At 42.9% G+C, this 26,073-nt stretch overlaps 5 protein-coding genes and 1 long non-coding RNA gene across 17 annotated transcripts; 2 read left to right on the forward strand and 4 right to left on the reverse strand.

Moving 5' to 3' along the window:
• Positions 1-369: 369 nt before the first annotated feature.
• On the forward strand, positions 370-4,983 carry LOC147161395 (MORN repeat-containing protein 3-like). Of its 3 annotated transcripts, XM_086095902.1 has the most exons (6): positions 603-2,083; positions 2,993-3,150; positions 3,229-3,386; positions 3,860-4,022; positions 4,267-4,454; positions 4,856-4,983. In XM_086095902.1, exons 1-6 carry the CDS (start codon positions 1,950-1,952, stop codon positions 4,916-4,918), a joined length of 864 nt encoding a protein of 287 aa, XP_085952028.1. In that variant the 5' UTR covers positions 603-1,949; the 3' UTR covers positions 4,919-4,983. The 3 variants fall into 3 exon arrangements, with proteins under 3 accessions (XP_085952026.1, XP_085952027.1, XP_085952028.1); XM_086095900.1 differs by lacking the exon at positions 4,856-4,983 and having other exon boundaries at positions 370-2,083; positions 4,267-4,683; XM_086095901.1 differs by lacking the exon at positions 4,856-4,983 and having other exon boundaries at positions 371-2,083; positions 2,983-3,150; positions 4,267-4,683.
• Positions 580-1,221, reverse strand: uqcr10 (ubiquinol-cytochrome c reductase, complex III subunit X). The gene is made up of 2 exons (XM_086095910.1): positions 1,053-1,221; positions 580-872 (listed from the first exon to the last, which is right to left on the reverse strand). Exons 1-2 carry the CDS (start codon positions 1,191-1,193, stop codon positions 825-827), a joined length of 189 nt encoding a protein of 62 aa, XP_085952036.1. The 5' UTR covers positions 1,194-1,221; the 3' UTR covers positions 580-824.
• On the reverse strand, positions 4,788-7,046 carry orai1b (ORAI calcium release-activated calcium modulator 1b). Of its 5 annotated transcripts, none has more exons than XM_086095905.1 (4): positions 6,760-6,840; positions 6,533-6,618; positions 6,294-6,434; positions 4,788-6,211 (listed from the first exon to the last, which is right to left on the reverse strand). In XM_086095905.1, exon 4 carries the CDS (start codon positions 6,203-6,205, stop codon positions 5,657-5,659), a length of 549 nt encoding a protein of 182 aa, XP_085952031.1. In that variant the 5' UTR covers positions 6,206-6,211; positions 6,294-6,434; positions 6,533-6,618; positions 6,760-6,840; the 3' UTR covers positions 4,788-5,656. The 5 variants fall into 5 exon arrangements, with proteins under 5 accessions (XP_085952031.1, XP_085952033.1, XP_085952035.1 ...); XM_086095907.1 differs by having other exon boundaries at positions 6,533-6,614; positions 6,760-6,838; XM_086095909.1 differs by lacking the exon at positions 6,294-6,434 and having other exon boundaries at positions 6,533-6,614; positions 6,760-6,838.
• On the forward strand, positions 6,504-8,497 carry LOC147161398 (uncharacterized). Its single transcript, XR_015097190.1, has 2 exons — positions 6,504-6,822; positions 8,233-8,497. It is a non-coding gene; the product is annotated as an uncharacterized LOC147161398 (long non-coding RNA).
• wdr41 (WD repeat domain 41) lies at positions 7,633-16,717 on the reverse strand. 5 transcript variants are annotated; one of them, XM_086095898.1, is made up of 14 exons: positions 14,621-14,799; positions 14,389-14,466; positions 13,932-14,047; positions 13,128-13,176; positions 12,889-13,002; positions 12,737-12,799; positions 11,526-11,637; positions 11,380-11,442; positions 10,517-10,618; positions 10,268-10,455; positions 9,994-10,115; positions 9,835-9,920; positions 8,866-9,002; positions 7,633-8,349 (listed from the first exon to the last, which is right to left on the reverse strand). In XM_086095898.1, exons 2-14 carry the CDS (start codon positions 14,434-14,436, stop codon positions 8,209-8,211), a joined length of 1,341 nt encoding a protein of 446 aa, XP_085952024.1. In that variant the 5' UTR covers positions 14,437-14,466; positions 14,621-14,799; the 3' UTR covers positions 7,633-8,208. The 5 variants fall into 5 exon arrangements, with proteins under 5 accessions (XP_085952024.1, XP_085952025.1, XP_085952021.1 ...); XM_086095899.1 differs by lacking the exon at positions 9,835-9,920; XM_086095895.1 differs by having other exon boundaries at positions 9,835-10,115.
• Positions 16,718-17,253: 536 nt separating this feature from the next.
• otpa (orthopedia homeobox a) lies at positions 17,254-26,013 on the reverse strand. 2 transcript variants are annotated; one of them, XM_086097195.1, is made up of 3 exons: positions 23,414-26,013; positions 22,000-22,418; positions 17,254-19,108 (listed from the first exon to the last, which is right to left on the reverse strand). In XM_086097195.1, the coding sequence occupies exons 1-3, from the start codon at positions 23,448-23,450 to the stop codon at positions 18,623-18,625; spliced, it is 942 nt and encodes a 313-aa protein (XP_085953321.1). In that variant the 5' UTR covers positions 23,451-26,013; the 3' UTR covers positions 17,254-18,622. The 2 variants fall into 2 exon arrangements, with proteins under 2 accessions (XP_085953321.1, XP_085953320.1); XM_086097194.1 differs by having other exon boundaries at positions 23,375-26,013.
• Between the last annotated feature and the right edge of the window lie 60 nt (positions 26,014-26,073).

Consider the following 26,073-nt stretch of genomic DNA (forward strand, 5'->3'; position numbering starts at 1 on the left):
GTGATTTTAATAAGGAAAAATAAAAATACCATTCTATAATTGTGTACTTGAATTCTAGTTCGCTCCTTCTGGTGTGTCTGCTTTGGCCAACCGGGAGCAGTAAAAAAAATAAAAAATAAGTTTTACATAACAGCAAGGATACAGGATGCATGCCTGAGTGTCATTTATTTCAGTGTTGCTCAAATATCCACCATTTGATATAAGAGCAACATTGCTAGTTTAATTAGCCTGTCTATGGCCTTTTCCATTGTATTCGCATTAATCTCGCAAATGCATTCTTGAATTTTTTTTTATTACACATTTAGTTTTGAGAGGAAACTTCAGCACTCAACAGTTTAAAACCTTTTTCCTCTCTGATTCGATTGTTGTGCGGAGCCGAATGCCACCATACAGCGCTTGTTTCTCATGTTTACCCTCAAAAGTAAAAGCAAAAAAAAACATCTGAATGACGTTGGGTCACTTGTAACTCAAGGCACCACAGCGTGAACATTTTTGTACTGTTAAATATGTGCCTTGGCTCAAAATAATTTGGTATAGAGACACACATAATACTAATGGAAAGAAATTACGCACAATCAATTAAGACATCAACACGTTTAATTTAATCATTTACAATATGCTAGGGTGACAAATGCAGAACAAATGGCAAGAATGGGGAGAATGAGGTGACGGGGTCCGCTGCTCCATCTTTGCGGTCGTCTGGTCAAACTTTGGCCTCAAGTTGAAGCACATTGAGTCCATGTTTGTTCTTGTTTAGTTCGGTGGATGAGAAAGTGAGTGAGTCCAGGCAGGATGATGACAAGCTTGAACTTCAGACGTCCCCATTACTCGTCCTTGTTCTCGTAGTTATGTTTGATGTGTTTCCATAGTTTCTAACATAAAACACAAAACTCAGTTAAATGACCGCCCCAAAAAAAGAAGAAAGAAACATTGTTTAGGTTCAAATTGGCGCTCGCGGGGTTAGCTCGCTTGGCTAACACCTAGCCGCGCTTCGTCCTCTGAATGCAAGGTCAGGATAAAAGTACGATTTGCACACCGGTAAAGCGTCTTACCCCGCGATTCATTTGCTCAAAGATTGCGTCACCGCCTTGGTCGAATATTCGCTCGAAGAAGACAGCGCCGACCATGATGGTTATGGCGAAAGTGGACGTTCGCCTGAAGAGCAGATTGTACACAGACCTCGCAAACGCCATGTTGAGAGTGGAGTCGTCGATGCGTTTACGCATGCGCCGTGACTCCGTGACCCCTGCCCAAGCCTCCTCATTCAACGAAGCATTTGGCAACGAGCGCACTTGAACAAATCGCAATTTACATGCGCTTAGTTTTCTTGAAAACGTCACACGTGGCTACATATTTAAAAAAAAATATGTGCGAGTTGAAAATGTATTCAAGGGCAATGGGCTCCTTGCACAAATCCAGCACTTCCTGAACTCAACACCGCCCCTTTCATTTCCTGTCTTTCACGAGTGGACAAGATGATTAATCCAGGTGTGCCTGACCTCAGTAACCAATACGACATTGGCCTGACACATCTGGATTAATCAGTTTGTCCACTTGTGAAACAAGGGGAGTGGTGATGCGCAGTTTTTGCGCACCATTCAGCCATGACCACTGATCTGTATATATCACTGGATCGGCTCTGCCTGAACCGGGCTCAGCTATCGGCTATCCAGTAATGTATAGATCAGTGGCCACGACCGCTGCTTCTAACTGGCTGGCCTGTGTCATGGCACGATCTGTGACCCCTGCACGATCTGTGACACCCATGCGCAGAAGATCGACCATCTTGGAAAACACGTTCAACATCCAAAATAAACCAGACATTGCGAAAGGTACAAGACAGGTGCCCGTTTTTTATTTTTATTTTTATTTTTTAAATCAAAGCAGTTCTGTACCCAAGCAGACAGTTACTCTCCAGCCAATCGCGGGGTGGGGCGGGGCGTGTCACCATGGGCAGACGGGATGTTGAATTTAGTGACTCGAGTGAAGAAAACAAAAAGTATTCCACTTTACCGCTTCCGAGCTCCGAAGAAGCGGCTTGGGCTGAAGAGCGACGCCGAGTTGGCCTGCTTGTATTCGACAGGTAAGTGCCAAACAAAAAAGAAAATGCTAGCTTGCTGATTTAGTGACATGCTAGGTTAAGTCACATTGACATGGGTATCCCGGCAATATAGAACGAGGGTCGAACTTTTTTATGTTCTTATATTTACACCTGGCAATAAGTGAAGCTAAGTCAAAAGGCTGTAGCAAACTTTGGGAGTGGATGGGGTAGTTTCCGATGCTCTGGACGGGCCGTGAAAGCATCACAGATTGTTTGTTTGGGAAGCTAAGCGCGCTATTGGTAGTTGAGCCTGCTCTTTTGTTATTGATGAATTTTAAAGTAACTAAGTCACTTTTGATTCTATACGTTTTAAAGATGAACATTTTACTTTTGACTCTATTATATTTCCAGTGAGTCTGCATTGTTATACTTTACAGGTGTGTGTGTTTGAAATGACCCCCACCCCTCTCCACCCGTATGCTATGGACGATTCGCCACGGAGGAGGCGGGACTTCCGACTTCCGGGTTTTCACCCATCAACTTTGTTTCCGTTTCCGGTTTGCGACGTGTGGGCTGCGTCCCAGTCCTTGCGCTTCCGCCTTTGTGCACCTCGGTTGTGCGTTCCCGTCGACGGGTCCGAGGCTGCGAGTGCGGAGTGTCTGTGTCCGAAGCATTTCAAATAGCCGAGACGCCCTCCCGCTCATCCGCAGGGGTGAGGGTGCGAGTGTTGGAACGCGGCCAGCAGTGGCCGGAAACGGCGTTGATGTGTAAAACCCAAAAGTTGGAAGTCCGTGGCATCGACCCCATAGAGCTACCGCCATGATACCAGCAGAGGGTGCTAGAGTACAGTTGTTTGACGTGTGTCTTTAAATTGTCTCTCCGAAATGCAAAATCTTCGTTTACCTTACAACAAATCGTCCTCAATGGCGTCATTTCTGCAGCAAATTGCAGTTTTGTTGCCAGCATGCCATTCCTTAAAGCAGCCGGAAGGAAACCGTCACGTTCGGCCTTGTTGGAAAATCAATCCAAGAAATGCGGAACGCACGCTACGTTTTTTTCCGTCAACGGAGACGAATACACGGGGGAGTGGCTCGACGACAACAAGCACGGTGGGTGTGACGCACGGCTTGAGACGAACAGAAACAAAACCCGACAACACCGATTGATGCCGTTTGCTAATATTCAAGGCAGGGGAATTCAGGTGCGGAAGAAGTCCAGCACCATTTATAACGGCGAGTGGAAGTTGGGAAAACGCGACGGCTACGGCATCGAAAGTGTGTTTGGACCCAACACACACTCGTGTGCAAAGAAGTACTGCGGCCAATGGGAAAATGGGATGAAGCACGTACGTAACTGCTTTTCATTTTTTGTTTTTAAAAACAGGTTTGTTAGTTTTGAATACTTTAAGTTTTTTAATGCTTTGTTTTAGTTTAGTTTTAGCTTTTAGCATCGTCTTTTATGTATTTATTTTTAACAATTTTGTGTTGTGCACAACATATTAAAAAAAACATCACGTAAGCATTGTGCAGTAAAAGCACAACAAAAATATAATTTTAAAAGTAAATGTAGTTTCAGTTTTAATTTTTAAAAAGCTTTTTCATTTTAATTTCATTTTGTTGACAAATGTTTTTTTTTATTTAGCTTAAAGTTTCGTCAACTAAAATAATCTTTGTTTCATATTGAAAGAGCAGACCCCCCAAACCCCCCCCCCCCATTCTGATCCTTATCAACACGTCCCCCCAATTTCATTGATGACTTTTCTTAACTTTCCAGTCCGCTCACTCGCTCGTTTGGAATTTGCCGTTCGTCTTTCCTTAGGGTCACGGCGTCTACTTTTACAAGAGTTGTTCCGGCGTGTACGAGGGCCAGTGGCGCGAGGACCAGCGAAGCGGCTGGGGAAGGATGCTCTTCCGCGACGGAGACGTCTACGAGGGAGAGTGGGCCAAGGATAAAGAGCACGGGCTTGGCATCCGTCGCTATGGTAACACTGATTTTGCTTCACTTCTCTTCCGCGAACGAGGGACCGCCAAAGTGGAACCCCACAAAAAGTGGCACAATTTAGGGAAGGAGAAAAATGGATCGGAACATTAACACACAGATGGGATATAGTCTCGCAGTAGCTATCGATCTTCCTGGCTTGTCAGGGTGGTTTGTGTTTCACGTTGGAGGTTCCAGATGAATTTTCTTTGAAAATCGTTCCTATCTTCTATTTATTCTGTCTCCAGCAAACGGGAACTGGTACGAGGGTTCCTGGCGGGACGGCGAGAAAAGCGGCAGCGGAAAGTTGTACTACTGCGACAAAGGCCGGCTGTACCGAGGCCTGTGGGTGCGAGGGGAACTCAAATGCGGCACCCTGGAGGGCTTGTGGGGGGGGGAGCAGGTGGCGCAACCCGCAAAGTGTCCAATTCCGCAGGTGAGGTCACACTTGTATGCAAATAGACGAGGAGGTCAAGATGCTACGTTAGCTAAGGTGGAAATGCAGCTTAACGGACGACGCGACGCTGAGCAGCTTGCCGATCAAACGTGAAAATATTTGTCAAGTGGGATCCGATTGCTCGGTCTCACACCCACTAGCTCCGCCCATGGTCGTCTTGGTCATAAAAAAAAACATGCTGTGCGTTGCCGAGCACAGCTGGCCCACTCCAAACACTCATTTCATTTTTTTTGGGGGGGGGGGGGGGGGACAAACTGGCTGCAATCAATGAAATCACAATACAAGCAATTTCATTCCTTATATTACATTTTATTACTGCATTTTTTTTAAAATAAAGTTATCATATATATTACACAGCTCTTTTTTTTTTTTTTTCTTAGGTAAAACTAGTGGATGTGAAGACAGTTCTACAAGAAGCTCAGTCGGGTCACTTTGATGGCTGATTTCTGGAAGCAACTTTATATACTTTATTTTTATATGTATAAAATAATAAATTGTACTCATTTGACGCCATCAGCGGGTGCTTTATTTTTCCTGGTGCTCCAAATCGGCTTTAAGACATTTCCAGTGTACGCTGTGAGAATATTGTTACACATTGAAGATGCGCGACATTTTCTTTCAGCTTGTGAAGAAAAATGAACAATAAACAACAGCAAAAATGTCCCGACATGCTCGAGTCCCGTGTAAAAAGTGAGGTTCGCCGCCAAACGCGTCTCGTCTCGTTACATTCAGTAACGAGATCAAAATGATGATTATTTTTTTTAAGTACAGTTTTTATCAAAGCAATTACCACGAAGGATAATTGCTAAACAGCAGGCAAGACACAAGAGAGGGTTCAAGTGGTTTAAAAAAAAAAAAAAAAACGTTCACAGTTAATTAAGACTTTTGTGTTTTCAAGTTTCATGCAATGTGACAACTTTGATGTTCAAATAAGATCAAAATAAAAACGGGAGGTAACGAAGTTGTGAGTTGGCGAGGAACCGAGTTGTCGTAAGTGGGGTACACGCATTCTGATCATCGGGCCAAATTTCCACAAGGTCCGATTATGGGATGTCTCAGAAATGTTATCTTGTGCGTTCACGCCCCCTCCCCCCCCCTCCCCGATCTGCTTGGGAAACAGGAGTTTTTGGAGCGTCTGCGGCACGCCACTTGCCGGCCGTTCGCCCCCCCTCGCGTCGGTTTTAAGGGAAATGCGAGCTCGGCGAGCGCAAAAGCGACTCGCCCCGATTGTCCAGCTCGTTCTGCAGCCTGGTGAGGTTGGAGAGCTCCTCCAGTTCCTGGAACTGCCGGTCCGTCTTGTGGCTGACCAGCGAGCGGTAGAAATGCACGGCGAAGACGATGAACACCAAGCCGAAGGGCACCATGATGGACGTGGAGGTGATGGCGGCGGCCACCCCCGCCGACACCGTGCCGTTGCCCACCTTGCTGGGCTTGACGGGCAGGAACTTGACCCAGCAGAGGAGCACCACCTCGGCCAGGAAGAGCAGCGTGCCGATGACGGTGGAGAAGGCCCAGGCCAGCTCGATGTGGCGGTGCATGCGCTCGTGCGGCGACTCGCTCACCGAGTTGATGTTGTGCACGTTGCTGACCGCCTCGATGTTGGGCAGGATGCACGTGCTGACCATCAGGGCGAAGAGGTGCACGGCCACCAGGACGGTGGTGCACGCGCTGAAGGCGATCAGCAGCGCCGGCGGGTACGGGTAGCTGTTGTCCAGCTGCACCTCCACCATCGCCACCTGAACCACAAGACGCAACGCGGGTCACGGCGCCGCGCTTGACACTTTGGGGAGTTGTGTTTTGGAACTTTTCTTTTCTCACAACGGTTGAGGGCACCAATTACAGATTTGGGTCTTCTGGTCCAATAGAAGAAAATGGCCAAAACATTCGTCCTAAGTGAGTCTGGACACAAGGTTCAGGTCTTGAGAGGTTCTCATCTCGAGATAAATACTCCAGAAGGATCTAGATGATAGTCTCAAATTACTGAATGGGCTAATCCTTTCTATATTAGCTACCAAAACATGCATGTTTGCTTGTTTTAATAGTATTTCATGACTCACGTTAGCGCGTCGTAAACAGCCTCGTGGGCGTGGCTGGCACGTGCCACTTTTATGATTGGCCACTTGCGACCGCCTCTGAACTCTGCCTAGCAACAAAACACGAACTATGAGCCGGTAGAAGAATGTGAACTATTGTTGTGGACGTAAATGACTGCGCTTTCTTCGTTCGACGCATTGAGAGAGTTAGCACGACAGCATTGTGCGAAGTAAACAATCGAGGACTTCACCATAGCGAATCCGGAGAGCAGCGCGGAGGTCCGACTGGAAGCTTTGAGTTTGGCCCGGCTCAGGTAAAGCTTCCTCCACGATAGAGCTTGCAGGGAATGCTCGCTGATGCTCATGTTGCGCATGAACGACTCGTTACTCTTCAGAACAGCAGTTCACGATGAGCATAATTACATTTGCTGCGATAGAAAGAAACATTGACTTATGCTAACGACAAGGGGAAAGCTTTTTTTTTCTCTGTCAGCTGTCTCGCGCCGCTCTGGCTGTAAATTACCCACAAGTCTTTGCGAAGGGCGATCGCAACATCCGCATTAGTTATTCATTCGTGTTTTTATTTTTGGCGGGGGGGGGGGGGCTACGTTATTATAACATACTGGACACCACGTGAATACAATGGGGGGGAATTTTTTTTCCGTTTTCTGTCAGCGTCAATCGGTGTCACCTGACTTTACTCATCCAATGGCTATAGCGCTCATCCTCACTCAGCCAATAGAGAGCGAGCGTTCACACTATCCCGGAAGTATCTCCTGTCACTTCGTCTCGTGTCTTGACCTCATTTCAAAAATCTATTTACAAATTATACACATTTGCTGACCCTGTGACTGGCCCGTTTTTAGTTTTTTTTTAACACAGGGGGATTATTTAAACCAGAATCACGCGAATTCACCCGGCCAATGGCAAAAACGGGATTAAAGTATCCCTAAAGTGCAGGCATGAAAAATATTCGGGAACTTTGCCGCCTTGACAAACAAAAACGTTGTTTTAAATTATTATTATTATTACAAACAAATATAAACTGGGTAATGGGTATCAAGTGCCTCCACTCAAACATTTGAGAAGCATTCTATCAAGATGTTATTATATAAGAATGATCGGCTTTTGCAACATTTTATTGAATTTTTTATAATTACGTTATGAATGAAAATACTCGGGACAAAGATGTTGAACTCATGACAAATCAAATGTTTTTCTTCAAAACAAGGATGCAACCGATGTCACATGAGCACCATAAACATAAAAAAAAAATATGGCCCAGCCTTTGGCGGGGAATCGTCGCCATGTTGGATGTGGCAAAGTGACGACGGTCAAAAAAGCCATAGCAGCAACACATACAAACGTCACAGGCACATAATTTTTCTGCAACTATTACTGGAGCTTCTTTCGGGAGGCTTCCTGGGTTTTTTTCTTCTTGCTGTTAATTACGCTACATGTCCGCCATTAGCGCTCAGTGCGGCCTGGCAAGTTGTGGCACAATGTGGTGCGACACCAAAGATGGGCAACGCTAAATTTGGCCTCGCCTGTATAAGCTAACGATCGCTTTAAAAGTCTGCGACATCTAAATGTGCGACATTCCAATTTTCTTCATGAACGGTTACAATATTTGAAGTGCCGCGTCAGTCCTCCATCGCGACAATCTTTGGACAAGGCGGTCGTTTAAAGCCCCGCCCCTTTCACAAGCCGCCGTTCTCCTCCAGTTTCCGGAAGAGCGCCAGGCTGCGGAGGCGCGACTGCTTCTCGCCGTTCTTCCAAAGGATGAGCTGGTGGTCGGCCGAACATGTCACCAGGCCGTTCTCCGGGAAGGCCACGAACATCTGGACGGCAGGAAAAAGAGCAACAGTGAATGCGCTACGCAAGCCGCGACAACTGCAGCTTTCATCTTAGCGAGCTTTCATTTCATTCATTTGGACTTGTTTTTTGTGTGTGTGTGTTTTGTTCCCCAAAATAAAACATTTGCAAACACCTGCTTTTACTTTGGAAAACAATGGTTAACATTTGAGCCGATTTTAATGTGTGACTAACAAAAGCAGGAAATGAACCAGAATCAATTCACGTTTGGGCATTTTCTGCACTTTCAATTTGGGAAAAAAATTAATGATTTATTGAAAAAATAATCAACATGTTCATCAATTATTAAAATGATAGTTAGTTGCAAGTAAACAACAATTCCCAAACGATGGTACAGAAAATCCAAAATAAGACACTGAAAATGTGTGAAATTAGTTGACAAAGACAAAAACAAAAGTTTTTTTGTTTGTTTTTTTTTTAGAAATTTGACAATAGTTTTAGAAATGTAAAATGTAGTTTTAGGTCGTTTTTACAAGACCGACCTGGACAGCGCCCGAGTGTCCAATCAGGTCGCCCGTCAACTCCAGCGTCTTGCAGGGTGGCGGCGTGTCCGGAATCTTCTTGGACGGGGGGCACGCCGGCCTGCTGGAGCGCCCCAACGTCCACATCCCGAAGAAGCCTGAGTAATAGATTACATCGCAGTCAAGTAATCAAAGTACCATTTTTTGAATGACAAATATGTGTTAAAAAAATCAAATGTTTGTTTCAGGAAAAGAAAATGGTCATGTTACTAAAACGCAGTTGCATTTGTGTGGGATTTTTTTTAGGGTGAAATGTTATAAGAATAAAATTTGAATTTTGTGAAAAAATTTAAATTGATGACAATAAAGTTGCTATACCAGAAAATTTTGCATAAAAATACCACAACAACAAAAAGAATGTTAATTACATTAATACAAGAATAAAGTCAGAATTTTATGATAGTAACAATTTTTCATCCGACAAGAAAAGTTTATTCCAGAAATAAAATCAAATGCTACAAAATTAGGACTAAAAACACACAAAGGTGATGCTTTAAAAGAATAAAGTAAAAAAAAATTATTTTTTTTTTTAAATGTGTAATATTACAAGAATAACGTCAGAATTTTACAACAAAAGTCTTACAAGGAAAACTAGTTTAAATTTCACATCATTAAATGTCAAAATTGTGACGTTATAAACTTAGCTTACTATGTAGATTTATGAGGATTTAAGATGTGGGAATATTACAAGATTTTTTTTTTTTTTTTTTACAATAATCAAGTCAAAATGGGGAAAAAAAGGCTTAATATTACAAAAATCAAGCAAGCCGGAATTCTGTACAAATACAAGAATAAAGTTGTCATTTTCAAAAATAAAATACGTTTTTTTTTTTTTTTACTAAAACAGTCGTCATTTGCCGAGCGGACCAACTGATGCATTTTGAAGTCACGGTCGCCATTCGGTGCAAACGCGAGCGTGTTGCGAGCGACCTGCAGAGGCGGGTTCGCCGGCTAACGGCAGCTCTCGTATCTGCCACATCTTCACGCTGCCGTCCTCCGAGCACGACATCAGCTCGCTGAAAGCAAAAGGCAACCGCCGTGGAACAAAACGCAAACGTTTGGCGCGGAAGCGGCTTTGGCCGAGCCAACCTGTCGGAGAGCAGCGCGACGTGCAGGACGTCGGAGTCGTGGGCGCACTTCCTGTACGCGAGCGCCGCCTTGGTCGCCACGCTGAACACGTACACGCCGCTGCCCACCGCCGCCGCCACCAGCTGAAACGCAATCGTTCAAAAAGTACATCCACAGAAGAATGAAGGGCGTGTAGACTTTTGCCATCGTTTAAACCAAGAGTGCCCTCTAGAGGAGTCAAACAACATCACAGGTGCTTCATGAAGCTTCGTTTGTCTTATTTTTCATGACTGACGTTGCCGTTGGAGGCGAGGTGCTGAATGGACATCTCGCTGGTTTTGGGCCCGGTCGAGTGGACGTGGGACTGCGCGGCGTGGGTTGGAGGCTCCTCCCACAGGATGTGCTGATAGGCCAGCACGCCAAAGTCCAGCGCGTCCCACACGATCAGCTCGCCCGCGTGGGAGCCGCTGGCGAACGCGCCGTCTGCGGAGAAAACATTGTTGGGCGGGGCTCGGCCGAGGACGGCGGGCATTCGGCCGCTGACCGTTGACGTTGACCAGGGTGCGAATGTGGTCCTGGTGGTCCGCCAAGCAGCGCGCCTCCACGATGGAGAGGGCGTTGCCGCTCGCTATCAGCTTGTAGATGACTGACGGGAACAAAAGGAACAACATTTTCCTCATTATGTTACCACTTTTTTTTTTTAATCTGTAAAATTCGGACTTTCTCTTGTAAACGTTTCTATTGTCTCTGGTAAAATGTCCACATACAAATATTGACTTTTTTTCTCAATATTTTGTGACGCTTCTGAAAAAATTCTATTTCGTCCATAAAATGTTGCCTTTTTTTCTGGGGAAAAGTTTGACTTTTTTCTTCTAAAATGTAAAATTTGTTCTCCTAAAACTCCAATTTTTTATTTACTATTTATTTTCTGAAAATCAAAAAAAATAATCCTTGTAAAATCATGAATTTCTCATAAGTGTGGCTTTTTTCTTGTAAAATTCTGATTATTGTTTTTTTATTTTTTTATTTTTTGTAAAATAACATCTTTCGCCTTCCAACATTATTTTTGTTGGCATTTTTTCCGAGCCTGGCAAGCCACACCCACTTTCTAGAGAAAGAAAGTGGGTGTGGCCGAAGACAGGCCGGCCAATCGAACGTGTCTCTTTGCGGCTCGACTCACTGTGTGTTCGCTGAGGTTTGCCCCGCCTCCGAAATGCGAGCGATCGGACGCTTGAGCAGATTCCCGCTTTGGCAAAGCCGCCATTGAGTTTGGATTTCCGGGCTGGTTTTGTCCCCGTCTAATAATTCGCTGAACATGTCCGTAGCTAGCGTGTGCCTCAAATGCTGACCGGCAAAAGAGCCAAAATCGCTCCGAGCGCCGTTTGAAGTGAGCCAAACCATATTTACCGATGATCTTATCGACGGCGGCGGCCACGCAGTCGTTGGGCAGCTCGATCAGCGATCCGATTCCTGTCCGAGAGACCACAGAAAAGATTGTGAAGACGAGGAGGACCGCAACCGCGTCCGTCCGTCCGTCCGTCCGTCCGTCTCGCCTGCATCGCTGCGGCGTTCTCGAAGACACTCCAGACGGAAGTGGTTGCTCCACACGCACAACTCCTGGCCGCCCGAGATCCACGCGCTCGCGCGCTGCAGCACAACGACGCACTGACGCACACACAAGTTCTTCATCAACTTCATTTTTGTAAACTGACGACTTTTTTCTTGTACAAATTTATTTCCGCTCACAACTTTGACTTTTTCATAAAGTTGTGACCTTTTCCTTATATATAAAAATGTCCAACTTTTTGACCCCATCTTTCCTGTAAATGATTTTTTTTTGGTAACATTTATGATATAGTAAAATATTTCTGTAAAATATTTTATCATAAAATAATTAATTATACAGGAACATAATTGTTTTCCTCTTCCATAATTGTTTTTTCTTAAAAATGTAATTTTTTTGTACTATTGCAACTTTTTGAAATTACAACTTGTCCACTTTTTTCTCCCCCAAAATTTGTGACTTTTTAATTAAAATTCTTGTAATTTTCTTGCTTTTTTCTGGGTTTATATATTTTTTTTAAACGGACTCTTTTCCCCTACAAAAATGATGACGACACAACTAATCTTTTTTTTCTCTCAAAGAATGAAATTTTTTTCTTCGTCAAAAATTAGAACTTGAAAAAAACATTTTTTTGTTGTCATTTTTGTAATGATCACAAAATTCCAATTTAATTTCTGTAAAACTAACTCATCGTATCATTCCGATTTCTGGCAAATTCGACATTTTTCATAACATTGTTATATTTCTTGACTTTGCTTTTAAAATGTTTTTAAAATGTTTAATTATGCGAAGCACATAAATGTGTACGACTTCTCCAATAACAACAACAAAAAATGTTAAATTTAAACTATTTGTTCTTAAGAAGTATGATTTTTCTTCTCACTTAATACAACTTTTTGATATAATTCCCGCTTTTGAGTGGAAAATTATATTTTTTTCCCCAAAATATTGCGCCTTTTTCTTTGCCATGCTGATTACAAACGTGCACTTTTTAACGTGTTTTTTTTTTTACCCGACATTGTAGCACTTTGGAAATGTAAAGTGCAATAAAAATACAATTGATTCTTCTCCTTATGATCATTTAGATCAAACCTGGCACTTTTTGTTGTAAAAACATGACGACTTTTGTCCATCATAAAACTTATGACTGGAATTCTCGTAAGCGACGGAAACGACGCAAGTTGCCGGTTCGGCGTTGACCTTGACAGACGACTGAAGGTCGAGAACGGTGTGCAGTCTGTTGCCCGTGTCGAGGTCCCACAGCTGACAAGGGTTCCGGTTAAGGACCCTCAAGTCAAGACGGAAAGTGACACAAACTCTTTGGCGCCCCCCACCGAGGACGAGGAGGATACGCTGACGCTGCGGTCTGACGAGGCGGTGATGAGGCGGACGTCGGCGCAACGCAAGACGGCCATGGCGGTGATCTGCTGCGAGTGGCCCCGAAGCTCCAGCGCACGCTCGCCCGTCTGAAAAGGGACGACTGGGTTACTTTTGCTATTTGACGCCATCTTGATGGTGAAAGGGGGGGAGGGGGGGATTTTGGCTGTTGGCAGCAGGGCTCCGCCCACATCCCCTTTCACTTTCCAATTACCTCCACGTTCCAGACCAGCACCAGGCCGTCGTCCCCGGCCGACGCGCATCTGCCAAAAGACATCCAAAAAGTCAGCATGGCAACATCGGGGATCCTCAAAACAGGTGTGACCCCCCCCACCCCCCCCCATTTTACACTTTGACACCCCTCAATGTTTTTTTTTATGCTCGAACATAAAGAAGGTTTTGATGCAGCCTTTCAACTGCAGAGAACAGTTGAAGCAATGGTAGTTATTACAAAAACGGCCAGCAGGTGGCAGCAGAGTATAAGAGAGCAGCTCTTTTCCCCACCGTTTGAAACAGATCCGTTTTTATAGCAATAGAACAGAATATTCTGTGGGCCTTGCAAAAGCAGTCCAAATCCAGTCAAACAACCGGGAGCGAAGGGGGTCGCTTCAGTCAAAATGGCTGCCAGTCAATGAGTTAATGGCTGTATTTTAAGCAAACAAAAAATGTACTGTTACACTTTAAAAGACGTACGCTGACTCATTTTTCATTCAAGTGTCATTTCTTGTTGTCCCATTTAAAAAAAAATAGAAACAAATATCTGCAGAAAAATATTGAGCGAGATGTACAAATATTTATATCTATGTTTATGTGTGTTATGTGTGAGTATGAGTGTGTTTGTTCCAAAGATGTGAGTGCGCGTGTGTGCGCGCACGCCATCACAAAGGTGATGATGCTGCAGCAGCTGCTGATGGTGTTCTTGTCATGCTCGACTACTTCGCCTGTCAATCAGTGTAAGGGGGCGTGGGGGTGTGTGGGGGGGGGGGGGGGCGCTAGGCAGGTTGGGTCTCTCTCTTACCTGAAGTCATCAATCTGCACCAGAAATCGAACGATGTCAAAATGTCCTTTCAGCACCTGCAGCTCAGTGAAGCAGTTTTTGGGCTGTTCCTCGCCGATGCACAACACGCCACTTTTCTGCAGATTGAAGGGGAAAACATGGAGGGCGGGGGGAAAGGGGGGGGGGGGCGTCAGGAAAATAAAATAAAACTGCAGCTCCTTTACTTTGAGCTTCCCCACTTTGTTGAATTTTTCGTATTATTTCGGTTGTAAAAATACATCCATAATATTGTTGCCATGAGTAAAATGTATTGAATTTAAATATAAAGTTTTGAATGATTTATGGTTTTCCTAATTTGGGTCATAATTACTACTATCGTTATTCAAAATAAATAAATAAATAAATAAAATGCGCATTGTTGCCCACGTGACGTGACGTTCAAGTCGCCACTGATTGTGTGACGTTCACGTTATCTCACCTCCACGGAGCTTTGAGTTTCGCGACCACCAAAAATCCACCGAAGCATGACTGCTGCGTTTTTAGCGATTGACGTGAGCTGGGGAGACGAAAAATGCAAAGACATAAACCCGGATTTGTGGGACAAATAACAGCATGGACCAAAAACGGAGCTTTGGTTGAAGGTTTAGCCAAAGCAAAAACATCACATGCTTAGCTGACTGTGTGGCGCGTTCAGGGCCTTTTTGGCTTACCGGTCATCGGTAGAACTACTAAAGTGCCCGCTGTGGGTGCGACTGAGAGGTTGTCTTCATAAATCCCATCCAGTTAGGCGATTTGACTTGTTAGTGACGGCAAGGAAGCTTTTAAAAGGAGAACTTGAAGTCCAGTTACGACGACAACAACAACAAATCGTTCATATGACTTGACTACGGAAGCTTGCAGTGGACAACATTTGACTGTTGCACTGATACAAATACCATGAAGGGAAAACTTTGAAAATCATACACATGGTAACGCCGTAAAGCCTTATTGTCGTGAATTTATTTTATGTTCTACCGACGTAAATAAGCTCAAAAACAACAACAACAGCAATTTCAATCACGTGAGATGTTTCAATTTCCATTTTTTCCTGGACGCATCGGAACAGTAATTCTGCTAGTATGCAGCAGATGGCAGTATGCGCCAATCTCACAAGCCTAAAAGGCAGGTGAAATACAAAATTATACTTTATTAACATCTTTTTACCAAGACGTCACGTTTCTTCATCACTTCCGGGTGACAAAACCGGCAACGTCAACTAAACAACAAACTGCAGCATCTTGTGTATGTTTTCCTTTTTTAGGTTTGCTGGTGTAATGCCTGTCTTTTAATACTACTCGTATGCCATCGAATTGCCCCTCGGGGACAAATAAAGTGTTTTGAATTGAATGAGAAAACAGAATGAAGATGATGTTACTAGCGAAAATTTGAAATTGTATCTGGTCAATTTGTGATATGCAATTCCCACTTCATAATATTGTGATTATTCTCTCAAATTTAAATTACTTTTTTTTACATAATGGCTTCTCACAAATTTCCATTTTTTCTTGTTATGTTACAACTGCCTCTTAAAATTGACTTTGATTTAAAAAAAAGAAAACTTTTTTCCTCATTACATTTTTTTAATCATAAAATCAGTACTTCATTTGTATATAAAACTTTAACAACGTTATCGTATGTAACCATTTAAGAAGTTACATCTGGGTCACAAAAAAATTGAATTTGTATATCTTTTTTTGTAAATTACTTTCACTTTTCGTTTTTTGTGTAAAAACGTGTTGTTTTTTACATATCAAATTTTTGATTAGAAAATTCAACTTATTTGCGTGTGATTTTTGGGGGGGTCAAATATTGACTTTTTGTCCTCAGAAAAATATGATTTTTTTCCCAGTAACATAGTGCAACCTCACCTTATCATTTTTTGTCATTAAATTAGTTTTTTTTCCTAATCAAAAACATAAAACATCCAAGACACTTTTTCACATATTTTTCAAAAGTTAAATTTTCCAGTTTCATAAAATGTAGGTCTTTTTTGGGGGGGGGGGCAACTTTCGTATCATTTCGATGAACACATATTGTTTTTCACGAGTGAATTTTGACTCCTGCCTCCTCCATGTGGTTTCAACGCGCGCGCGCGCGCGCACTCGCCGTGTGTGTTTGGCGTGCGTGCGATTGAGATGACACGCCAGCGCGGGCCCTGTGACCTTCATGGCGGCTCAGATGCTGATTCCTGATTTAGTGTGGATCCGCCGCGCTTGTCAGGGCTCGCGAGGTGCCTTCCACGCGCTAATAGAAAAGCTCAAGGGCGGCGGCGGGGGGTAAAAAAAAAAGGGGGGGGAGAAGAGGAGGACAGACCGGACCGCCATGGAAAGAAAGAGTTTTTTTTTTCTAAGTGAAGGCATCAGGAGGAAGCTGACAAAGAGGCTGCTAGAAAGTAGGCAGGCTACATGCTAGCAGTTAGCCAGACAAGACATGTCGATGGGCGAAAAGGACGCTTCCTCTTTCCTACACACCTGTCTATCCATTTACTTACCTGGCATTTCAGCCACCGTGTGCCGAGCGCCTGTCTGCTGCCGCTGGTTCCACTGCTTTAGCCGCCATCCTGCCTGCCGAGAACATTTGCCAATTCCTGCTCGCATGTCGTTTCCGCCACCATCTCGCCCTCCGACCTGTCATTTCATTTCACTTGCTTGCTCGCCAACTGTTTCGCCCTCCTTGTTTGCCCACAATCTCGCCTGATGACTTCGCTGTCATATCGCCTGCTTGCTTTCTCACCGTTTCACGCACTTCGGTTTTACCCACCGTCTTGCCTGCCGACTTAGCTATTATTTTTGCATACACGCCAATTTCACCCACCATCTCGCCTAACAAGGTGCCTGTCATATTGGCTGGCCGTAAAACATCATTTCACTCACTTTCAGTTTTAGCCCCACAATCTTGCCTGGCGATTTACCTGTCATTTTGTCCTTATAGGAAGTGCTGGCGCGGAGGTCGCGCTCTCAGCCTCAAAGGCCAGTTTTGCTTCCCTTAAACTGGAAATTTGAGATGAAATTGATTTTTTATTTATTTAAATAAAGCATTTCGGTTCATGGATGAATGGATGTTTCATCATGAAACTTAATCCATTTTTAAACAATGAAACAAAATTCATTTCCTCACTTTTTCAACTTTGGATTTATTTTGTAAACAATGAACATCATAAAATAGTTAAAATCTTATTTTAATCCATTAATTGCAACCAGCGTTTGCATTATGAGTGTAAAAATAAACACAACAAAACTTGTACTCAGTAGGAAGTGTGAAGGTAAAAAAATAAAAAAAAACTCGCAAAATAAAATAAAAACACTTGCGCCGTGCAATGTATAATTCTATCCAATCTTGTCTCTGTCATGTGATTGAAATGATTTCCATTTTTTATTGGAATCATTTCTACATGGAATCGATAGAAACATGTCCCAAAAAATGGCGGTGACATTCTGAAAAGTCGTTATTTATCATCACCGTCATCATTTCACAGTCAATTCAGTTATGCAAATTCAAGCGTGACGACAGCAAGCGCGCAAGTTTGTCTTCGTCTTTGTCTTTTTTCCTCCGTGCTGTCAAAAGTCCACTTGGAAGTCAGCAAGCGAAATCATATAAAAATGAAGAAGCGCTCTGTCAAAATCAACGTTTAAATAAATAAATAAAGAGCGCCTCGACTGTGAATGCTGACGTTGGCGGCCATGTTGAATGTTTTGAAATGCGGAGGGAGGCCAAAGTGTAAAATTGCCAACATGAGGAAATGTGCTTTCATTGGTTGGTTGTTTGCGTGCGTGAAAAGGTCGGAGTTCGGGGCTTGGTATTGATGCCAAGAATAATAACATGATTTCCTGAATGAGTTTGACATTTTGAAGTTGGGACGCTTTGAATCAAATGTGGAAGAAAGATGTCAAAAAGTTCTCCCGGCCGCGCTCGACGACTTTCACCATTTTGTACATTTTCGTGCAATTTCAATTTCCCATTTATGACACTTTTTGCTGATGGCCGTTCAATTCGTTAGCTCGTCAGCAGCATCTTGGCTGGAAACAACAGCTCGCTTCTCGCATTCTCATTCAAACACCCGAAACATTTCCTCGATGCTGTAATGTTGTGAAAATAATACATTTCGACAAAGTATTTCCATCTTTTGAGATCGTCATTGATCTGTGGTCGGTTCGGATCCCGCCTGACCCGATTCGTGACTTTTGTCGTCCGATTACTTCTCAAGCTTGATTGAAAAGCACGTACATAAAAACTAATTTTTTTTAGGGGGGGCCGGGATGCAAATTAGGGGTGCTTGAAGCTCCCGCCAAAATGGACTAGACACGCCCACGGCAGCAGTTATACGTAAAATGTGTTTACATTTTGTCCGATTTTTCTTCATTTGTGAATTTTAGCGTGAAAAATGCAGTCGGCCAATGCGGAAAGTTCCCATGCAAGATGTTTGGAACGAACGTTTGGAATTTGTAAGCGAGGAACCGTTTTCGTTTCTTCTTTTTTTTATGTCTCATTCACTTCAATGTTGAATGGTGGCAAAAGTGGACATTTTCGAAGACGGAAAAAAGATCCACGTCTTTCCTCAATCTGGACGTTTGGACTTCCGGCGAAAATGTGCAAAGAGGAGAACGGCACATTTTCTCGTGCGGATCCTCTTCAGCATTGACGGCGTTTCTTGGCAAAATCCAAAACGGGCGCTTTTAGGTGAAGCTCATGGACACCGTGTGCTCCAGCGCCTTGCGGCGGAGCGAGGCGATGCTCGTGCCCCTCCACATGTCGCCGTCCGGCGGAGACGCGCACAGCTGCGGCGAGACGCTCACGTTGGCCGACGGCACCATGCCGTGGAAGGGGGGCTGGTACAGGTGGGACTGCAGCCCGCCGCCCGACAGCCCCATGGAGGGCGGCGGCGGCGGCGGCTGGAGGCCGCACTGGGAGTGGGACAGGGGCGGCTGGCGGCCCCCCAGGGCGGGGGGCAGCTGCAGCTGGGACATGTTGGCGGGGGCCCAGCGCCCGTCGTTGGCGTGGAAGGAGCACAGGCCGTCGCCCATGGCCGCCGCCGCCGCCGCCGCCGCCGAGGTGAACTGCTGCAGGCCGTGATGGGTCGGCAGCAGCGTGCCCGGGGACCGGAACACGTTGGTGCTCTTCTTGCGCTTCTTCCACTTGGCGCGGCGGTTCTGGAACCACACCTGCACGTGGACCAACGCGCCACCATGTGAGAGCAAGTCAGGAGCAACAACAACAACAAATCACTAAGCATGAGAGCGTTTCAGTAATGAAGCTACCCCCCCAAAAAAAAATTTCATTAGTTTATATGAGAGCATTTCAGCACTCCATATGAGAGCATTTAAGTGTTGCATTTGAGAAGGCGGAATTCAGAATAATGTAAATAAGAGCATTTTAGTAGTGAATGGGAGAGTTTTGTGTAGTCGTCGGGGGGGGGGGGGGGGTCAGTCATGTATGCTAGCATTTAAGTGTATCAGTAGCATGTATGGGCATTTCATTTTTGTATGAGAGCATTTCCGTAGTGCATGAGAGCATTTCGATAGCCAATCTAACCTCAGTCATGTTTCTGAGAGTGGTTCAGTAGCATGAGCAAAAAAAGTATTAGTAGTGTGTATGAGAACTTTGCTAGTTTATATGAGAGCATTTCAGCACTGCATATGAGTATTTAAATGTTGCATATGAGAGGGGGGGAAATCAGAATAGTGTAAATGAGAGTGTTTTAGTAGATATTTGATTTATTCAGTAGTGTAGAGGTGGAGAAAAAGCAGCAGTGCCAGTGACACAATTTCAGTTTCAGTTTTGAGTCGTCAGTCATGTACGACAGCATTTCAGTCACGTATATGAGAATGGTAACGTGGTGTATATTAACAGAAATTTAATATTAACAAAATATATAGCTTTGGGGGGGGGGTATATAATTGTAAATGTTAGAGTGTACTCGGCTGTCCTTCAAGAAATAGAATACAGGAATTTTGTGGCTGACTGGGACACTTAATGCACCTCAAATGATTGACAAGCTTCTCCTTAGCATGAACACCAATCATTTTTGGTTTTTTTTAATGATGCATGTTTATTAGAATTCATTTGTGATAATGATCAGTGTTTAGGCAAAATTCCGTTAAAAAAATGAATACAGGTGTGCCTCATCAAAACGAGTCAGACGTAACGTTTGGAGTTCATTAGCAAGTGTTAGCTAGTTAGCTTGCCGCGATAGCTAAATTTGGACTTTGTTAATTGATACTAAATAAAGGCTTCACCGCAAAATAGTTGCACTATAATAAAACGGATGTATGCAATGTGTTCATATCAGAATTAATCTTCACTCTACATGATTTATGTATACATATAATACATTACCGTGCGTAGCCTAATTTTGTCTTAATACGTATTTCAAAGATGCACTTTCGTGCCCCTTAAATGTGCTCTCTTGGGTCACTTAATTAAGCGATTAAACGCACCCCATCCCTTAAAAAAAAAAAAAGCATAAATACAGAAGGCCTATGTTATTTAATTCTGATTTAGGGATGACTGTTTTTAATTTACGTAACAGTGCAGCTGCCTTCGCTTGTTTTCACAAAACACTTTCGTCCAGCTTTAACATTTTAAGGCATAGGATTTCATCGTTTGCTTTTGTTCGCTATTTGAACACGTCACCAATATTGATCGAATTATAACGACCACTATTTTCCTAGTAGATTGAAAAGGAAGCGAGTGCACCGCAAACACTCGATTAATGTCCTCAAAATACACTCAAACGACCAATTTAGTACGTTTTTAAACAAAAGCGTTAAAAAATTTTTTTATCATAAATCATCCAGCCGATCATAATGGCAAGTCTTTACGGTTTTTGCACTCAAGGTGCGCCACGCACTCATCGGGGAGAAACGATTTTAATTTCCAAATAAAGACAAAATAGGCAATTTTCTCAAAGGCGTCTGGCGCAGGTCACACGCGCACGCAACAATCCAGGAGAGAAAAATGTGCGACTCGACCTGATGATGATGACTTGAAAAATGAAAGTAAGCCAAATTGTGGCGCGTTAATGCGGAGGAAAAGCAGCGGTGACAAATGTTGATGATGTTATTTCCCGACTCGTCACATGATGAATGGCAACATTTGCGCGAGGGAGGCCAAGCCCAGCCGAATAAAAGCAAAAGCATCTCCGGTGTCTTCCCTCATAATAACAATGCAAAAAAAAGGTTCAAATATAAATTCAAAAGACAAGACAAACAGAAATGACAGCATGTCTCGTCTGTGTCTGATGAGCATCATTTCACTTTCTAATTTTATGCAAATGAGAATCCAATTGCACGTAAGAAGAACAATAACAGTCAAGATGATTATTATGATGATGATTATGATGATGGTTATTATTGAGATTGCGATCCTTTGGCTTGCAGGATATGATATCTATATTTTATTCTATTCTAACGTATTGATTTGATTGTTTGTGCGTTTACGCGACAGGCCTGAGATGCGTGAACTTATTTTATATTTTGACCCTCACATATAAGATGTGTTGCCAACCAACAGAGGCAATAACAATACATTTGGATAAGGATATAAAATGAAAGCAGAAATGAATAATATGGAGAATGGGTCACGTGTAAAATTATTTCGAAAAGTCGGAATTTTAATCAAAGATTTTTTTGGGGACAAAAACTTGATAACAATAACTTCTTTTATTTTTTTATTATAATTTTCTACAAAAAAATTACAACAACCGCTTGAAATGCAGCAGATTTGACATTTCATTTAGTTTGACAATAATTACATTTTAAATTCTTGCTTTTTCCCCACTAACAGATTAGAAAAATTCAACTTTTTTTCTTTTTTTTATCGGCCTCAATGCAGCTCTGGAAAAGTGACACGGATCAAATGCTGAAGCTTTTTTTTCTTATTTAGACTTGAGGTTCTTTTTGTTTGTTTCGTTTCTTCATTCAAAATGATGTCATTACAATTTGAGAGTTGTCAGTATTTGCAACCAAAACGTTCCAAATATTTTGCAGCTGTGCAAGCGGAGGACTTCGCGTGGACGACCAAGGCGGCGTTTTCTCGAGTACTGGACCGGTACCTGCACTCTGGACTCGGTCAGGCCGATCCTGAGGGAAAGCTCCTCCCGCATGAAGATGTCCGGGTAGTGCGTCTTGGCGAAGCTCCTCTCCAGCTCGTTGAGCTGCGGCGGCGTGAAGCGGGTCCGGTGCCGCTTCTGTTTCTGGGCCTGCTGTTGGCTCTGGTTCGGATTGTGCTGCTGACCTCCGCCGGCGGCGTTCGGTTGCTTATCCTGCTCCTTGATCCCCTGCCCCGGGTTCGGGTGCAGGGAGCCTCCTCCTGCCGGCCCGGACGACGTGACGTCATCGGCGGGGAGCATGGTGGCGCCCTCCACGACGTCCGGGCCCGGTTCCGCGGAGTGTCCCGGGTCCGGTCCACTTCCGGCCAGCCTGCATTTGAATGCCTCGCGGTGGCCCAGGAGCTCGGCCGCATCTTTCATCCCTGCACGCGCACGCGTGACAAAACATTTCATAAGATGAAATGTCAACGGCTTGTTTTTTCTTTTTCTTTTCCATCCTTTGGTTCAATTTCAACACAAGCAATTTACATCAACAGAAGTCAATAGAGAAATTGTCGCTCAAAATTGCGGGTCATGTTCGGTTATAGCCTAAAGAACTAAATAAATGTAAAAAATTATAATATATATATTTTTAAATTATATTAAAATAACAATACATTTAAAAAAAAAAAAAGGTTTTACGCCAATGGCAGACAAAACAATCCGCACAAATGCGTGACAAATTTGTATTTGATTCTCTGAGCTCATAAATTTACAGAGACAGAATTTGGATCGGGCTAAACACAATGATTTGATTTGTGATTGAAATTAAAATATAATACATTTTAAGACAGTAGGCCGACAAGAAAAATACGAGACAGTCCCCGTTCAATAATGTGAATTTTTTATTTTTCTTTAAATTCTTTTACTGCCATATTTTTTTTTAAAGATTGTGTGTAAATAAACAAACAAAAAAAACACCTATTTTCTCCCAAAAATATTCAAGTTATATAATATGATTGCATACATTCTATATTAAAGCTTATCATGCACATCGTTGTACTAAGAACACATGAAAAACATCCTACATTTTAATCTCCATTATTATTATAAACTGGGGAAAATCATGACATATGAAACGAATTAACGAAAACAAATCAAAGTGAACCACATTTTTTATAAAAGTTAGTGATGGAAAAGTATGAAGAGAGAAAAAAAATAGCACTTCAAGCTGCCCTTGAAATGCTCGCCATGCTGGCATTGTTAAATCAAATTACGCAGCAATATAATAATAATTGCTTTTCCAATGAATTAGCGCGGCGAATCAAGGCGGCGCGCATGGACTGATGATTGCGTGAGCGCGCGTGCGCGTGCGTGCGTGAGTGAGTGTGGAGCTTACAGCAGAGTTGAAGCGCCGAGTTGGGCGACGACAACTCACCCAGGCGAGCATCCAAGAGGTCGGCGTGAGAGAGCATCGCGCGCCGCTCACCGTCGAACCCGCAGCAAAGATGAAGAAAAATGGGGGAAAAAAAGGGGAAAAAAATGGAGAGAGGAGAGATTTTTTTTTTTTTTTTTTTACAAACCCCGTCTGTGCCTATTTAGGAAATCTCGCAGTCCTTAAATGAAAGCAAATTCGTTTTGCGCTTAAAAAGACGCGCAGCTTGCATTCAAATGCACTTTGGAAGGACGGGGAGGGGCTTAACCGGCGAGCGGAGGCTCCGGCGGCCGACGGCGGCGACCAATCAGAGAGGAAGGAACCCCGGCCAACAGCCCCCAACAAAACGCCTTCCCTCAGCCCAGCACTTGATTGACCTTAATTGGCTTTGATTCGTGCACTCAATTAAAGCACAATGACAAAAAAAAATAAAAAAAATAAAAAGCCTTCTCTGGTGCTTAACAAGTAGCAACAAGCTAAACTCGCCTGGTTAGCACGAGCACGCATTTATTGAATCGCGTGGATTTAAATGAAGGACAAGAGTGCAAACTTGGATTTCAAAAACACTTTGTGTCATTTTGCATCCAATCCAGAATCATTAAATGGACTATAGAGCACTGAATATAACATGTTAGCAAACATTAGCTCAAGTATGCTAACATGAACGTTTGTTATATTACGCAACAAAAGTTGGTTTAACTGTTATATAACACATAATCACACATTTTCACTGATAAAAAATTAAGCAGCCGACATTTGGCATACATCAATAATGAAAAACAAATCTTTTTACCATTCATCATCAAATTGTGTTGGAGAGAAACTTCAATTTAGTTGGACGAGCTGTTAGCAAATGTTAGCTCTAGTTTGCTAACATAATAAACATATAACTTATGCAATTGACATCAAATGAGTGCATACATTTGTCATTTCATATGAATAATGAGTTTGAAGGTGAAGATTGCTCAGTAGCAATTAATTGTTTTTATCAGCTTTATTTTGTGATTAAAAGAAAATGCAAATCTGGTGCACAATTCATTAAAAAAAAAAAAAAAACACTTGACATTTGTCGTCAAATTGAGCCAGACGGGATCCTTCATTTAATCACAATTGTTCACCGGAAGTTATTAGCAAAAGTTAGCTCCGGTATGCTAGCTCAGACGTTTGCCATCAAATGGCCCAAATGGCATTAAAAAGACGTTCCAGCTTAAAATAGAGACTAATAATGGAGCTAATGAATATGACGGATGCATCAAAAACATGTAATCGATATTAATACTTTTATATCTATTCGTCATTTTTAGGAATTAAAAAAAACATCAAATCCAAAACTGCACTTTGAAAAGACGCGATGTAAAATACATATTTGCAAATATTTTGTTTCTACATTTTAAAACAGATTTCTTTGTAGATATTACAGTTTTGCTTTTACTGCAAAATTTCTAAGTACGTTTCGCATCCTCGGGGCCTTTTTTTTTTTTTTAAGTCAGGAAGTCGGACAAGAAGAGGAAAGAGCGGAAAACAAAAACACAAGCGAGAAAAAGACTAAATATGTACTTTGGGGGAACATTAAGGCATTAAATGTGAAACAATGAACATTTAATTAAACATGTATTAGCTATTACATGTTTTTGTTTATCGTATTAAATGTATTTGATTGAACGAAAATTGAATTGTCACATTTGAGGTATGGAGAATTTCTTTTTGATATGCTTCAAGATTGTTTCTTGTGTTGCCAAAAGGCACAACTTCAGGCACATCTCACGAGAGTTCATACATGTGCTTAATATGTTTAATCTTCATTTAGTTGCTCTGCGGCTGCGACAAGTGATGGAATTGTAAACATTTGTCCTGGAAAATGCGACCAACAATATAAACGTGGAGCAGATGCCAAGGCTGGACTGGCACAAAATAAAACCGCAGAAGCCGCACGAGCGCAATTGAGGCCTAACTCAATTAGCACGATGACGTCACCTGCAGCCGAGCCGACTCCATCCAGGGCTGCCGCGACTTGTGTGAAAACAATACAATTACACCTCCAAATGGAATCATCAGCGCTGGAAAGCCATTTCCTCTTCAAGGGACGGTTGGGGGGGGCAGTGACACGCAGCAGCAGGAGGGAAGGGGGGCGGGGCGAACAGTGTTTTTTTTTGTGTGTTCTGGGGATGCGTAGTAAGCGTTGCCTATAAAATGAGGCAAAATGTTGGATATCATTTTTTCTAACATTAGCAATGATTTTTTTTGAAAATCCTTTTGCATTGACGTGGTCTTCGCATACATGCTAATCATTTAGATTTAATACAACTGGCAGATAGTTTCATTTCGTTTTACAAACGTCTGCTAGCTTAAAGCAAAAATGCCATAAAAGGGCTAATGGAAAAATGCATTGATAATTCTAAATAAAAAAAAAAAACTGCAGCATTAACACACGTAGCAGTAAGACATAAAAAGTGAGCATACAACAATATCCGCTTCATAATTATGCTGAAATTCCCCCCGTGGAGCTCAGTGCTGCCTGGCATGTTGTGGCACGATGTGGTACTACACTGAAGGAGATTGCATGCGTACTGTAAAAAAAAACTAAAAACAAAAACCATCACTTAAAAATCGGTGATGAAGTCAGATAAATCGTGCGGGGGAACAAGTGGACAAATAGCAGGGAA

Source organism: Leptonotus elevatus, chromosome 15, assembly GCF_054856555.1.
Source record: "Leptonotus elevatus isolate MCC_2025b chromosome 15, RoL_Lele_1.0, whole genome shotgun sequence".
Lineage (NCBI taxonomy): Eukaryota > Metazoa > Chordata > Actinopteri > Syngnathiformes > Syngnathidae > Leptonotus > Leptonotus elevatus.

Bases quoted from the DNA above. Each gene is read 5' to 3' on its own strand.
- uqcr10 (XM_086095910.1), bottom strand. From the start codon at position 1,193: ATGGCGTTTGCGAGGTCTGTGTACAATCTGCTCTTCAGGCGAACGTCC. The intron at 873-1,052 runs GTAAGACGCTTT...GTTTTATGTTAG, and splicing joins TTGAGCAAATGAATCGCGGG to AAACTATGGAAACACATCAA.
- LOC147161395 (XM_086095900.1), top strand. From the start codon at position 1,950: ATGGGCAGACGGGATGTTGAATTTAGTGACTCGAGTGAAGAAAACAAA. The intron at 2,084-2,992 runs GTAAGTGCCAAA...AGCAAATTGCAG, and splicing joins GGCCTGCTTGTATTCGACAG to TTTTGTTGCCAGCATGCCAT. The intron at 3,387-3,859 runs GTACGTAACTGC...GTCTTTCCTTAG, and splicing joins GGGAAAATGGGATGAAGCAC to GGTCACGGCGTCTACTTTTA.
- orai1b (XM_086095904.1), bottom strand. From the start codon at position 6,882: ATGCGCAACATGAGCATCAGCGAGCATTCCCTGCAAGCTCTATCGTGG. The intron at 6,212-6,759 runs GTGAAGTCCTCG...CTTGTGGTTCAG, and splicing joins TGCTCTCCGGATTCGCTATG to GTGGCGATGGTGGAGGTGCA.
- otpa (XM_086097194.1), bottom strand. From the start codon at position 23,450: ATGCTCTCTCACGCCGACCTCTTGGATGCTCGCCTGGGTGAGTTGTCG. The intron at 22,419-23,374 runs GTAAGCTCCACA...GTGCGCGTGCAG, and splicing joins CTCGGCGCTTCAACTCTGCT to GGATGAAAGATGCGGCCGAG. The intron at 19,109-21,999 runs GTACCGGTCCAG...GTCCACGTGCAG, and splicing joins TGACCGAGTCCAGAGTGCAG to GTGTGGTTCCAGAACCGCCG.
- wdr41 (XM_086095895.1), bottom strand. From the start codon at position 14,436: ATGCTTCGGTGGATTTTTGGTGGTCGCGAAACTCAAAGCTCCGTGGAG. The intron at 14,048-14,388 runs GTGAGATAACGT...TTCAATCTGCAG, and splicing joins AAACTCAAAGCTCCGTGGAG to AAAAGTGGCGTGTTGTGCAT. The intron at 10,116-10,267 runs GTCAGTCATGAA...ATTGCGTTTCAG, and splicing joins ACCTCGCCTCCAACGGCAAC to CTGGTGGCGGCGGCGGTGGG.